This window comes from Lacerta agilis, chromosome 2, assembly GCF_009819535.1.
Source record: "Lacerta agilis isolate rLacAgi1 chromosome 2, rLacAgi1.pri, whole genome shotgun sequence".
Lineage (NCBI taxonomy): Eukaryota > Metazoa > Chordata > Lepidosauria > Squamata > Lacertidae > Lacerta > Lacerta agilis.
The window spans coordinates 97,319,514-97,335,080 of record NC_046313.1 but is presented as its reverse complement, the minus strand read 5'-3'; the positions used below and the strand labels follow the sequence as shown (position 1 = coordinate 97,335,080).

The 15,567-nt window shown below is 42.4% G+C and overlaps 1 protein-coding gene across 2 annotated transcripts in view; it reads left to right on the top strand.

Annotated features, from left to right (window-relative positions):
- SYNPR (synaptoporin) overlaps positions 1–15,567 on the top strand; it is a 157,772-nt gene that overhangs the window by 125,675 nt on the left and 16,530 nt on the right. For both annotated transcript variants that reach the window (XM_033141312.1, XM_033141313.1), the window contains one exon: positions 5,055–5,179. In XM_033141312.1, coding sequence (XP_032997203.1) covers positions 5,055–5,179 — 125 coding nt within the window. The remainder of the gene's footprint in view (positions 1–5,054; positions 5,180–15,567) is intronic.

Here is a 15,567-nt window from a genome sequence, read left to right as displayed (position 1 = left end):
CTTATCCAAGTTGGTAAAAGAATATTGCCCATTTTTCCATTGTTTTTTGTACATTACAAACATTACTCAAATCCTGCCAAAGTTTTTAGTTGTTTACAGTGTTCTCTTAAGTACAGTATAAGTCTTTCCCATTCCTTCCTAAAATTCTACTCTTCCTGGTTTCTGATTTTCCCAGTCATTTTTGCCATTTTGCCATAGTCCATCATCTTCACCACCACATTCTCCTTTCTGGTTGGAACTTTGTCTTCTTTCCATCTCTGGGCCAGTAGTATCCTTGCTGCTGTCACCGCGTACATGAATAGTCTTTTCTGCTCTCTCAGAATCTCTGTACCTAAAATGCCTAACATAAAAAACCTCTGGTTTTTTCACAAATGTTATTTTAAACATTTTTTTCAACTCATTATACATCATTTCCCAGAATGTTTTAGTTATCTTGCATGCCCACCACATATGGTAGAATGTACCTTCTTTCTCCTTACATTTCCAGCAAAGATTAGAAGCAGTCAAAAAGGTCTTTTCAGCTATGACCACTAAGAGCCTAAATCCATCTGTGGGGAAAGTGGTGTCAGGCTGTGTATGCACCATAACTTTAAAGCACAAAGAATATTGGGAACTGTAACTTATCTTTCACAGAGCTACAGTTCCCAGCACCCTTAACAAACAACAGTTCCCAGGATTCTTGCTGGGGAGGCAGGAATGTGCTTTGCATGTGTGGTGTGTACGCAGCCTAAGAGACCCTGCACATTTGTGGTACATTGAAGCCACTGGAATTAAAATGGGGCACTGGGGAGAGGGAAGGTTGCTTCCAACAATGCATTTCCCAGGCTCACCAAATATATTGTTTTCTCCCTTTGCCGCACAATTTGTAGCTGCGCAATTAATACCAATTTACAATGCTGTTCCCCGTGCGACTCAATTAATTCCAAGGGGAGATCAGCTCTGAGTGTTTTGTTAGAGGAAATAATTGAGCCTCGTTTACTTGTGAGAGGTCTATTATTCATGACATAGTGGCAACAATTACGGCTTCAGTGTAAATATATAACAACAAAATGCACACGGAGCCTCCTCGTCCCATTTTACCTGCCGGTATTTTTCCCCTCCCTGTCAAGTTTGGCCCTACCTGGGCCTGGACAAATTGTTTCATTAACATTTTATTACATCTTGCTATTGTTGTTCAGAATAGGTGAGCAGCTGAGAGACAGTTTGAATAGAACTGCCAAAAAATAATATATATATATTCATGAGCATTTATCCCTTCACATAGCCCATTTATAGTAATTGAGTGGCCCTTCAGCCAATAACTGAGGCCTGTGCTGACCCAATAAATTTTGCTGCCTGGGGCAGTGAAGCAAATGGAGCCCCCTCCCTCAGTATCCAGGGCCGACCAAGTTCTTTTAACACCTGAGACAGAAAAATCCCACCACCTCCTCTTTCTGGAAGTAAAACAGAAAACAACAATAAGCTAAATAACCCAAATTGCTGCTCTTTCATGATGCTGAAAATCTGCTGCATGAGGTAGCTGCCTTGCTCTGACTCATGGCAGGCTGGTACAGCCTTGTGGCCTTATGCAGCCATACTAGGCTGGAATATGGTGGTGGGCCTTTAAATAAAATGAGTCACTTGGCACTGCTATAATGTCTGAAGGTCATCTTAAAGTGTGGAAAGGGCTGTAGCTCAGCAGCAGAACACATGCTTCAGACACAGAAGGTCCCATACTCAACTTGGGCACCTCCAACTAAGAGGGCCCAGGCAGCAGGTGATGGGGAAGACCTCTCTGGCTCTCAGACCCTGGAGTAGCAGCTGGTAGGGCAGCTCACCTGGCAGACAATATTGGGCTAGAGAAACACATAGCCTGACCTGGCACAAGGCAACTTTCTATATTAGCATAGGAGCATAGCAAGCTGCCTTATGCTGAGTGAGAAGAGGGATCCCCTAGGTTCTCAAGAGTTTCAGACAGGGGACTATGGCTGGGCAATATATCCATATTTGTATTGTCCAAAACCGGTTTGAAGTTCATATCATGGTATTGGTTTCATAGTTTTTGACCTGGCAATATATTGCGAATCATGATGTGTGTGTGTTAGTTATGCAAAAATTACAATGTGGGGGAAACTGTGAAACCAGCCAATGTTCCTCCTTATTTCAGACATTGTGATACAGTATATCAGTAGATCTTGATGTTTAGCTGGTGATATATCATGAAGCTGAAAACCAGATACAGTGGTACCTCGCAAGACGAATGCCTCGCACAACGAAAAACTCGCTAGACGAAAGTGTTTTGCGATTTTTAGGTGACTCGCAAGACGAATTTTTCTATGGTCGTGCTTCGCAAGACGAAAATTTCAATGCATTCCTATGGGAATTAAATTCCTATGCATTCCTATGGTCGTGCTTCGCAAGACGAATTTTTCGCAATATGAAACGACTCGCGGAACGAATTAATTTCATCTTGCGAGGCACCACTGTATCACCCAGCCCAACTGTTCACCTCTACATAGTTCCAACTTTATTTCAGACATTGTGATATATTGGTATATTGCGAAGTTTAGCTGGTGATATATCATGATGTTGAAAACCAGATATTGACCAGCTATTCCCCCAGCCCTATCTGAAGATATCAGGAACCTGAGGACTTCTACATGCAAGACAGATTCTCTGCCACTGAGCTGAGAGCCCCTTCTGTGACAGGGGAGAATTTATGTGACTGTGTATGCAGAACTAGAAAGTACGAATTCTTACAAGTTGGTTCAAAGGTGTGATCTCAACCATGTTGTGCAAATGAAGTTTGCTTTTGTTCGCATTCGTGTGTCTTAATCGTGAGTCTTTTTTTTTCTGGGTACCCCTCATTCCTTTCAGCTGGAGTTGCCATGCCATGCTAGAATAAATTCCAAAAGGAGAACAATGAAACTAGAATTCAGCTGCCCCCAGTCCTAAGAGGTAAAAGCAGATAAGTGCTATTAATTGTGCTAAAAGCAGCCCAAGGACAAGAGAACACACCACATGTGAAGAACTGCAACAAAGGAATATTAGTACGGATTTGTAGGGAGCTCTACGGAATGAGCTAGTTTTCTAGTGCTAGTTTTGCTTTGTGTTTGTAGACAGCATATGACATACAACATTTATAATGGCTCAAATAAAACAAATATACTTTGTCCTTGAGCTCTTGTTGGGCGCTCTTTGGAGGCTGGATCTGCCTCTTCCTCAGCAGCCCCCCACCAATGCTACCTCTACAGTGGCCTCTTGGCAAATAGGAGTTGCTGCACATCTCTTCCCACCCTTGTTCCCACCGATGTAGATCTTTATTCCCCACTCCCTGTTCCTGATGTCAATCTTCACTTACCCTTGTTCCCTGATGGGTGGGGCACCATTTTGTGGAGAGGTCCAAAATATATTGGGCCAGCCTTTGGGGGGGAAATCAGAGTTTCTGCAGAAAATAAGCATCAGTACATATACCCAAGCAGCACATACACTCAGCCGGGTGTCTCATCCTGCCCAGAAAATATTTAGCAATATGTTTGGCACCAGCTTGGCTGCAGGAGTTACCAGAAGGAGGTGTAGAAGGTGCCATCTAACCATCTTAGGGACTCTACTCTGGATTTGCATAGGGTTTACTCCTTTGCCTTTTCTTCTCCTGAAGATATCCAGCAAGGCAGCGGAGGTTTAGGAACAGAGTTTTTGTTCTTCTAGATGAGCTACCTTCCCAGTTTAACAAGCCCCATCTGCCCCTCACTTCCCTCTATAACATGGGCAGAAACTGCCTTCTTGACTGTTGGACCCGCTGTTGGTCTTGTCTCTTCAATTTGCCAGAGTCTGTCTTCACATGCAGGGTGATTCCCTGACTCACCAAGCGTTTGAGAGCCATTGGCTACCCTCACTTGGTTTAGTCGGAACTGCTCCTGGGTTGTGGCCGCTGTGGCATGCTGACAACCTCTAGGAGTCACAGGTGAGAGCTGAGTGCAGGGTGGGGACCAAAAGTAGACAAACTACCCATTAGGATACCGTGCACGCTGTGGTTTGTATGAACTGGCTGTCAAATTCACTTCTGCTTTGGAATGTCATTGTGTCTCTTTGCATTGATCTATATATACAGATATATAACTGCATGTAACATCTAATAATCCAAAATTACAAATTTCGAGTTGTTCGAGGCAGTCTTGCGATGAATTGCTGTCACTTGGAGCAGGAGGCATTTTCTTTAAGCATGGCTCCTGATTAGGAATGTAAAAATCGATAACGTCTGAAGTATTGTGAGAGGACTTCCTAAATATGGCTCATCATGTTGAAAAAAATCAATGCAGGATGGGCATGTGGAGTCAGTGTGTCCTAAGAGGGGAGCATTTAAGGAGTGTTAACCTGTAGAAGCAGGCAGGAAGTGATCACTAAGTCAGCAAAGGATAGGAAACGTCAGTGATGCTTTCGTTTGTTGAAACTCTTTTTGGTTTCCTGTGTGTTGGGTTTTTTGTTTTGTTTTGATTTTTGATTTTGTTAACTCCCAATGGTGCCCTCCCAATGTTTTGGGGGTCCAGCTTTCATTATTCCTGACCATTGCCAATACATGTTGGACCTTACAGTAGTTAAGAGTCCAATATTGCCTGGCAGGCACATGCTGGGTTGCTTTCTTCCAATAACTCTTCTTCAACCTTACTCTTCATTTGAGAGCATGCAGCCCTTTGCTGCGATTCAAAACTACTGTTTCTCTGGGAGGACAAGTCACTGGCTTTTGATTTAACACTGGTATAGTATCAGTATGAAAATGAATAATATGCTACAAAAACCCATTAACTTCTGCTTATGGCGGTATTGTTTTTGCTTGTTACTGTGCTATGTATTTTTGTGTTTTTATACAGTAAACTGCCCTGTGGTCTTTGGGTGAAGGGCAGTACAGAAATTTATTAAATAAGTAAAATACCCCTTTCCTCTTCCAGAGGACACCTATAATTGTACTGTCATAACTGCTATTCCACAAATGTTTTCACATGCTAAAATTGCATTGGTAGATGAGCTAAAATTACACATGCACATATATATGTATGTATGTATTTTTCCCCCCACAGCTTTTTGCAATCTTTGCATTTGCAACATGTGGCGGCTATTCTGGAGGACTGCGGCTCAGCGTGGACTGTGCAAACAAGACAGAGAGCGACCTCAGCATTGACATAGCCTTTGCCTATCCATTCAGGTAATCTGTTGTAGTTCTTTGCCATTCACATGCAAAGGGGTAGCCATTGTCTACTGTAGTTCAGTGTAGTGCTTCCTGTAGATATTTGCAGGTGACAAGACATGCAGAGACTTAAGGTGATGCCACTTAGTGGTGCATTTCAAGTTGTTTCTGAGCTGGAACCCTTTAGCACTGCTGAGGCTTTGCTTTCCACAGTTAGCTGGAAGTGGAATTAAACTGAAGACTTCACAGAAGCACTCAGATTAGCTCCAGCTGGTACGTTTGCACCTCACTGACTTCCCTCTGCCAGTAAGCGACTGAGGTCCACCTGGCAAGAATCTAGGATGGCGGCTCTGCAGTGCCTGGTGAGCTGCTTCTGGATGTATGTGATATTGTTACATGCCACCCCAATCTCTGAGTGGTGCGAGATTCCAGGGGTTCCCAGGATTCATGTTTCCTTTTGGGAATGAGGCACAACAGAGACTGTGGTGTCTTTATGCCATTTGGTTTATTTACGCATATATGCAACCTGAGCCTACGATGGAGGGGGTTCACAACATCAACATCCCAAACCCAAAAAGGTCTTGTTTCTCCCATAGCCACAGCCTTGGATTCAAACAGAAATCAGTCATTACTCTCAAACTTTACTCTCCAGCTTGCTGCTTTACTTCTAGGTCACACCACTGCCCCTTTTAACTCTAAACTCAATGCATTGTCCTTCTGTCTCTGAGTAGAGGGAGGGGCTTCACCCATTTAGACCTATTTCCCTTGTTTTCTTAATGGCCCATCACCCAGGTGATTGCCTGAACACAGGAAGCTAGCCTGGTTTATATTTTAACACTTGCTGGATTCAGGGGTTAGAAGGATCTTGCATACAGCCTACTTCTTACCCCCCAATTTTTATTTTTTTTATAATGCACTTATATGGCAGTGTTCTTCCCCATGTCCCAGTTTTTCCTATAATTTTAATCCTGTTCACAGCAGTGTTAATGAAAAGTTTCTTTCTGGTAGACAACAACAAATGGGAAAGGTGTGAGAATAGTGATAAATAGCCTCTCAATTTTCCCCAATTTAATCATTTCTTTAAAAAAGAAACTTTTAATTTTTATAGGAAAATACTTCTGTGCTGCTATTAAAAAGTGGGGGAAAGATTAGATGATGGATGTGCTGACCTGGTTACTGGCCACAAAAATCGACTATATGAGAGTCAATAAACTGAAGCTTAATCCAGACGAGACTGAGATGTTTCTATTGGGTGGTTCTTCTGACTAGACAAGTGGTGTAGACCCTACTCTAGATGGGCTCACATTCGCTGTGAAAGAGCAGATCTGTAGTTTGGGGGGGTGGGGTGGGGTTCCCCCTAGATCCACTGCTGTCACTTGAGTACCTTCCACTAGCCTTGACTGGTGGCTCAGCTACAAACCTATCTGGATGATGATAGCCTGTCTGCCATAACCTAGGCTCTGATAACTTCAATATTACATTACTGCATTGTGGTTTTTCATGGGTTCGCTTTTGAAGATAGGTGAGGTGAGGTGAGCCAATCATATAACACTGAATCTGTCACAGGTGCATTGGCTGCCTGTATGCTTCTTTTAATCCATAAAGCTATTTATGGCTCAGGGCCCCAGTATCTTTCAAAGCACCTCTCCCATCTGAAGCTCTTCTCCAGGTGCCTCTGACTTATTTTGGTTGAAGTTCCCTGGCTGTGGAATCCTGTCCCCAGCGAGGTCCACTTGGTGCCATCATGAACTTATTCCATGTGCTAGGTTTAAACATATCTCTTTGCCCAGACATATGACAAATTACGACAAGTTGGCTGATGGCCTGCTTGATGGAAAGTTTTTGCTACTGAAGATTTTTGTCCTCCCCCCCCCCCCGCACTATGAAATGGTTTTATTGACATATGTTGTTTTTGGTTTTGTGTAAATCCTGTTGGGCTCTTGACATTTTGTAGGAAGTGACTAAAAAGTTAAATAGATAAATAACACTCAGAATGTATGTATGCGTTGACTAACAAATTGCCTTTTAAAAACATCAGCTTTCTAAAAGATTCAAATATGTCTTGGTTTCATAGCATCTGAGCTAAGTTGTCCTAGAAAGCCTTTTAGTCTAGTGATTTGTCTGGTGTGTTTCATAAGCCAGTTTTGGGATGATAAACACCAATGGAAATGAGGGCAAGTGTCCAGTGCCAAAAGTTAAATATTTTTAAAACCCTGCTGTTAATAAGATATAACACATTCACAAGCAGATGCAATGCAAAAAATAAATAAATATGGCTATCATCCTTCCCCACCCCCCTTGCATCTAAACGGTCATGTCCTGCATCTATAAAAAGTCCCCAAACCTAAAAGTAGATTCATAGATATCTATTTCTTTCTATACAAATTCTATTCCAAGAAATGTTTTTAAAGACAGCAACACCATCTGTCTGTAAAATGGCTATTTCCATCAGACATCATTTGCTGTTTTGCTTTTGAGTTCCATTTATGCCTTTATTGATAATAATGCTGTTCACTAAATGGATCTGAGCAGCTGGCAAACTCGTGAATTGTTGTTAATTTATGAGATATTTATGCCATACTTGTGCTCCACAGACTTGCACTGCCCTTTATTACAAATGTTAAATTTTCCCCCTTTTTGCTAACTTTGCTGTTCTGTACAATCTTTCATCTCTTGCTTCTTTTAGTATTCATGAAGCAGCTTTGGAAAATTGAGTTATGCAAATTTATAATTTGATTCTCTTCCAAACTTGTCACATTTCATGAGTGTTCTTCACAGAGGAAGGGAGGGAATTCCACAATACAAAATTGCTATTTAAGATGTTGGTTTATATATGTTATTAGTTGTTAATAATAATAATAATAATAATAATAATAATAATAATAATAATAAATACCTATCTCGCCCTGATCTGGCCACAGTGATCCATGCGACGGTCACCTCCAGACTTGATTATTATAACTCGCTCTACGCAGGGCTGCCCCTGAAGCTGACCCAGAAACTCCAGCAGGTGCAGAATGCCGTGGCGAGGCTCCTCACGGGGTCTTTGCTGTGGGACCAGATTCATCCAGTGCTCTACCAGCTGCATTGGCTCCCAGTGGAGTACAGGGTCAGGTTTAAGGTGCTGGTTTTGACCTTTAAAGCCCTATGCGGCTTAGGACCCTCATACATAAGGGGCCGCCTCTCCTGGTATGTCCCGGGTAGGACCTTAAGGTCCTCAAATAATAACTTTTTGGAGGTCCCGAGCCACAAGGATGCTAGGTTGGCTTCAACTAGGGCCAGGGCCTTCTCAGTACTGGCCCCGACTTGGTGGAACGGTCTGTCACAAGAGACCAGGGCCCTGCGGGATTTGGCATCTTTCCGCAGGGCCTGCAAGATGGAGCTGTTCCACCTGGCCTTTGGGTTGGTTTCAGTTTAACCCTGATGTTTCGTTCTTTTGGTGTGATTGGTGGGCTACTTAAAAATGAGGCTGCAGACTAAATTAAAATTTAAATTGTATTTTAATCTGTATTTTAATGAATTGTTTTATTTTTTTGTTGTGATTTTATTGGTGTTAGCTGCCCTGAGCCTGGTTTGGCGGGGTAGGGTGGGGGATAAATAAAAAATTATTATTATTATTATTATTATTATTATTAATAATAATAATAATATATAAGAAAGAAAGCTTGAAAGCCAGCATTATTTGGCTCAGATCAGAAATACATAGCTTTTTGAACAGAGGTGTGTGTGATACTTGCTAGTGAACTCCATCTTTATACTTCCCCCTTCCTTCCTCCTTTTTTGGTGAGCTGTGATTGAAGTCTTCCTCGGTTAATTAACCATAGTTCATAGCTGTCAACTTTTCCCTTTTCTTGCGAGGAATCCTATTTGGAATAAGGGAATTTCCCTTTTTTTAAAAAAAGGGAAAAGTTGACAGCTATGCCATAGTTTCCCGTGATGTTTGAATCAGGAAACTGTGGTTATCAGCAGGGACAGATTTTGGTCATCTTTCACACTACGACGCCCTGTGTGAGGCCAAAATTTGGAGCCCCAAAATGGATCTTCTCAATTATGGATTTTCTTAATTTTGCTTCCCTTTAGCTTGGCACCCTGTGAAGGGGAACCAGCCACACCACCCTAAATCTGGTGCTGTTACAAGTACTGGAACAAGCCAGAATATTACTGAAGCCAATTTCAAATCATGTAAGATTTGAAAAAACCATAGTTTCCCAGTTCAGATATTCTTAGAACTATGGTTAACCAACCCTGGAAGTCTTCAAAAGGAGCACACTGAGAAGGTGGGGAAAGGTAGCATGAGGCTGGAGCATGCGAGCGAAAGGCTGCCCCACTACTCATTTTTTTTAAAGGTTTCTCTTAAACTATGGTCTGGCATTCCTGTTGCCATGATGAGATGTGAGGTTGTGTTCCCCCGCCCCCCAGTATTGTCCATCCTTCATACTGCCTTGCTTCTGTTGAAATTGCAATACATGCCAGATATAAGGTTGCCCTGTTTGAAGAAAACTTGCAATACATCTGTTCAAAACTGGGCTAACTGTGAAGCTGTTGTGATTAAGTATGGATTCCTGGTGCCCATAGCTGCAAAATACTGAATTAAAAAAAATTAAAGTCAACTTCAAACTGTTGCAATTCTCACAGTTTTATTATTCTGTTAAATCTGATTCTGGTCTTTCAGGTGCCCCCCGCCCCGGCCAATCCTCTGTTTGTGCAATGTTTTAGTGTTTTGAAATTTCAAATTATACCTACAGCATTCTTCAAGGGGAGAGATTCAGGAATACGTACAAATGGTTGTTTATTCAATTGTGTCCAGAAAGAGGAACGAAGTCTATTATATTGCTCCCTGGATAGTTCCCCTGGGAAAAGATTATTGAGAGTCTTGAGACAGGTTTGTTTGTTTTTAACAGTGGGGTGAAAAGCTGTTTCTTATTGCTTGACTAGGATAAATAGATTGCATAAAAGCTTTTTATGTTTGCTCTAGGTCCCCAAACAGATCACAGTGCCCTGGAGACCATCTATGTTAAAATGTATCTTTCAGCTTGATTATGTCTGAATTTTTGTGATGACCAATGCTTTTTAGCAAACGAATTTGACTGACACAAGGCGTGTGCATATCTTGGCTTATTACGATAATGAACATCTAGCTGTTGACAACATTACCTTCATGCAATGTAATGTTTCAGAAATAACATCCATCTGTGGGCTTACTTAAAAACCATATTGTTTATTAAAAGACAGTCTGCCGCACATTACTGGAAAGCCTTTGTTGTGGCGGTCTTTCTGAAAAATGAAAATAAAATCCATGCTTACTTTATTAATTTAATATATAAATAGAAGGCATTATTAATACACTATCAAGTGGAGATTCATATAGGTTGTCCCAAATAAGCAAATATATGATCTACTTTGTTACTGACTAGTGTGTATAGAGATGCTGTGTTAATAAAGGAAGATATGAGCCTCACCTGGTAGGATATTATTCATTAATACAGAGAGAAATAATAAAGTTGGGGTTTTATGCAGAATACATCCTTACCTTATTTTTTTGGAGTTTGATCAAGCATCCCTTCATGCTACGAAAGGGCTTGAGGAAAGTTTTGTTGTGCGAGAATCACACTTCGTGGGATTGTAGAAGGAATAAAAAAAAGGAAGTGAGTATACAGTTACATGACATGAGGCCATTCATCCACTCCCATTTATTGTAAAGCAGGCACCCACAAACTCGGCTCTCCAGGTGTTTTGGGACTACAACTCCCATCATCCTTAGCTAATAGGACCAGTGGTCAGGGATGATGGGAATTGTAGTCCCAAAACAGCTGGAGGGCTGAATTTGGGGCTGCCTGTTGTAAAGCTTGGTTTGGATACCCAAGAGCCCTTGTGTGTTCTTTCTGTTGATGACAAATACTCAAAGTTTTGGCATTCTGCCGTTGGATATAAACCTACGTTAGGCCCACTTATATATGCAGATATCCATATCTCTGGTACCTTTTCCCCTTACACTGTGTCAAAGTCCCCTTATTCATTCTTTCTTACACATACACACATTAATAAGCACAGGTCCACAGTTCCTTGGGGCCACATAGTCCCTGCCCATAGGCCTCACTTTATTGTTATTATTTCTGCAAAGCTGGAATGTCCGTAAGCATTTCATAACCTTGCATTCCAGCACTAACCTCGTTGGCTAGCAAGATCTTGTTTCAATGTTCTGAAACTCTGCATTCTTACAGCCAACAGCAATGGTGGTTTCAAAAGTTGTGCACCTTTTGTTGCCTCATTTTGTTTTTGTTTACTTGATTTGGAGTGGTGGTGGCGAGTAAAATTACTGTTTTTCCCCCTGCAATCCTTTATATTACTGTAATTTGATATCTTAGTTGCCCGTCTGCAATCCTGCTAAGAGATTACTCAGAGCTGACTTTGAAAATAGATATATAGATTATGATTCAAATATAACAGAGAGTGCCTTTGCTGGCAGTGCTTGCATTAAAAGGCCTGAGTAAATCACCTCCGTATCTGTCAAGTTAGGACCTTCTGCCACTCAGCGCCTTTGTTCAGGAGACAGCTAAGCTTCTTTGTGGAAAGAACATCGCAGGTTTTTCCTTCTCTGCACCTGGGAGTGAATAAATCTGTTTTCGTGCAGCATTTCTTCACCAGTTCCTCTCTGATTTATGATTACTGGTTGACAGTGGAAGAGTTGAGGGGGTGAGCCCGAAACAAAAGATGCCACGCAGAGAGCCCACGGAGCTTGTACCTGTCATGACTGTCAAACGCTGTGCTGGAAACAAGAAGAAGCTAAAATTTAAAAATCTGGATCTACCGACATGACTCAGTTCTAGAAGTAGTTTGTGTGTTTGTGTCAGGTTTTTCTTTCTTTCTTTCTTCATCCTTGAACTTTGTGCAAAAGAAAGGATATCTGCCATGGCTTGGAAAACGTGGGAACAAGATGGTACAGCTGATCATACAGGAAACTGTGACAGATAAATAAATAAACAAATAAATAAACAAATGGTACCTAAACATGAATGAACCAAAAGCCCTTACCTAAGAAGGAATTGATCTAGAAAAGAGCTATTTACCATCACACTTAACTAAATTTTGTACAGTTGATAAAGTGGAGCTTTTAAACGTACTTAGGGACACGGGTGGCGCTGTGAGTTAAACCACTGAGCCTAGGGCTTGCCGATCGGAAGGTCAGCGGTTCGATTCCCCGTAACGGGGTGAGCTCCCGTTGCTCGGTCCCAGCTCCTGCCAACCTAGCAGTACGAAAGCATGCAGTGCAAGTAGATAAATAGGTACCGCTCCAGCGGGAAGGTAAATGGCGTATTGAATGAAGCATCCATTCAATTCTATTGTTTTATTTCTTTATTTCAACCGTTTATATACTGCTAAGCAACATCATTTTTTGTAAGCGATGTACAATGAAGTTGTCCAAGGGACACAAAAGATAAAATCAGTTAATATCAATCAGAAAATCAAATTCCTCCCCCCCCCACACACACCTCATATAGTAAAAAAATAAAATAATAATATCTGCTGGGTTCAGTCTACCCAGCACTTTATGCATCTGTGTTCAATAATGCATCAGGACAGCCAGGGATCTGAAGCTCTGCCGATTAATTATACAAACCGCCCCGCCAGGATGGGCAGCGAGGAATAGGTCAGTGCTTTTATGATCAACTTCCACAATTCAGTGTCGCGTTGTGGTCCCAACAGTGCAGTTTTCTATGTAATTTGGGACTTTTGTGAATGGATTAGCCTAAGCAGACCTTTCTTCGTTGTGTTTCTCTTTCTAAATTGCTCTCACTCCAGTTGGAAAGGAAACAAGCAAAGAGTGTAATGTTGCACCCCGCCGTGCAGAATTTGGGAAGAAGTATCCTTCAGGGCGCACAAAACTCTTGCCGTGACATTTTCAGCAGCTCAGTTCCCCTTTTTATATTTAATGCGACCTAATGATAGAAAGTAGAGGGACGCGGGTGGTGCTGTGGGTTAAACCACAGAGCCTAGGGCGTGCCAATCAGAAGGTCGGCGGTTCAAATCCCTGCAACGGGGTGAACTTCTGTTGCTCAGTCCCTGCTCCTGCCAACTTAGCAGTTTGCAAGCAAGTCAAAGTGCAAGTAGATAAATAGGTACCACTCCTGCGGGAAGGTAAACGCTGTTTCAGTGCGCTGCTCTGGTTCGCCAGAAGTGGCTTAGTCATGCTGGCCACATGACCTGGAAACTGTACTCCGGCTCCCTCAGCTCGTAAAGCGAGATGAGCACCGCAACCCCAGAGTTGTCCGCGACTGGACCTAATGGTCAGGGGTCCCTTTACCTTTACCCTTTAAATGATAGAAAATAGACCCAAGGCTCCAGCATCTTTCTTAGGAAGGTGAAACTACAAGTGTTTTCATTTAATAGTGATCCCGGTGTGGTCAAGGAGTTATTACAGGTTTGGGGGGGGGATGGAACAAGTCCTAACCCAAACTTTGCGGCCTCATGTATAGGACCCATGACCTTGACCTGATTTTCATTGATGTTGGAAAACATCAGGGAGTAGAAAAATAAGAAAAGCTTGTTCGTTGTGCTGCCAGGGCTGGCAAAACTGCACTGATGCATTGGCTACTTAACATGGAGATGCTTCCCTCTTTTCATATACTGTGTGTTGTAGCCTTGTGCCAGAAGATTGCCGGGAAAACCAATGCACTGCCTGAAAGCCTAGCCATTTTGCAGCCTAATGTGAAGGACCAGATGAGTATCCCCATCACTCTGACCAGACAGCAGTTGAATCTTTCCTCCACGCTGACAATAAGGCAGTATCTTCCCTTGTGCTTGAGGGGCAGCAGGTTAACTTAGGGTGCACAAGTCAAGATCTGAACCATACAGACACAGCCCTGTCCTCTGAACACTTGGGCACCACTCATTACTACCAGCATCTAATGCCTAGGGCAACTGGCACACTCTGCCCAACGGCAGAGCTGGACCGGATTGTCTAGCGGGGAAATGTGACTCTGATTTGCCTGTGCCACACACTCGCTTCCTCTGCAGCAGAGAAATTTGTGAGCAGTCACAGAAGAGGTGAATTATACGTAGGTCTGCAGGAGGGTACCATGCACCCTATAACCTCCCATTTCATCATCAAGTCTCAGCTCTGCTCAGCCCTAGTTATTATAGGGGGTAATGTCTAAAATACTTTTGTTTTGCCATATATTTATTACAACTCTGCTTGCAGTGAGATTGAAAGATTAAATGAATGTGTGCCTCTGTGCATTCATTCATTCATTCATTTTTTTATGGTTATACCTCCCCTGTCCCTCCTACCAGAGCCCAGGGTGGCTTACTACTGCCTTAATAGCAGAGCACCAAAGGATGGCACCTTGTTAGAGAAGGGCTGTATCTCCCAATCTCTGAAGTACTCTCAGAAAAATCATGACCTTCCACAAAGGCCTAGAAAGACCCCAGCCCATTATAAATGGAGATGGGCAGATTTCACCCTTCACTAATTTCTGCAGGATGTAAGAAATCGATCCTTTAGAATATTGGCTCCACTTTTGTTACTCAAAATACATTTATCCGTGTTTTGGAAGACTTTAATTTAGTTCTGTGCTCAGTGCAGTGATGGATAGGGTATGTAAATGACTATTAAATCGACATTTCTGACTGATGTATTTCCCCAGCTCAAAAAAAATATTGAAAGAAATGTGCAGGTAGAAGGGGATGGGGTTGTATGGTACAGATCAGCTTTTCTAAGCTTGCTGCAAAAATTGTTCTCCATTAATGCATTATACTATGCATTATACCAGAACTTATCAATTATCCTCATTCCACTTCCCCAAATACCCCAAGCTACCTGTATGGTTTCAGTTTCCACTCTTTTAAAATCCTGACAGCCTTTGTACTTTGAGAATAGTGTGTATCCAAGTTCATAAACTTAATTTGTAGAGAGTTTAGAATGCTCGAATCCATTGATTGCTGTTGTGGAAGAGAGCGGGAGAGCTTGTAAAAAGGAAAGTTAATACCTGGATCAAATGCTTAAGGGGAATAAATGTGCTATCTTTTTTCAGTGGTCCTTGCTTATCTAGTTGGTGCTGATGGTCAGCACACTCATCCTTCAGATCATCCTAATTCTGTACCGACCACAAACCAATTGCCCCTGAAGGACCAGGTGCGCAGCCTGGGAGTCATTTTGGACTCACACCTGTCCATGGAGGCACAGGTTAATTCTGTATCCAGAGCAGCTGTCTACCAGCTCCATCTGGTACGCAGGCTGAGACCCTACCTGCCCATGGACTGTCTCGCCAGAGTGGTGCATGCTCTAGTTATCTCTTGCTTGGATTACTGCAGTGCACTCTATGTGGGGCTACCCGGTGACCCGGAAACTACAACTAATCCAGAATGCGGCAGCTAGACTGGTGACTGGGAGCAGCCACCGAGACCAC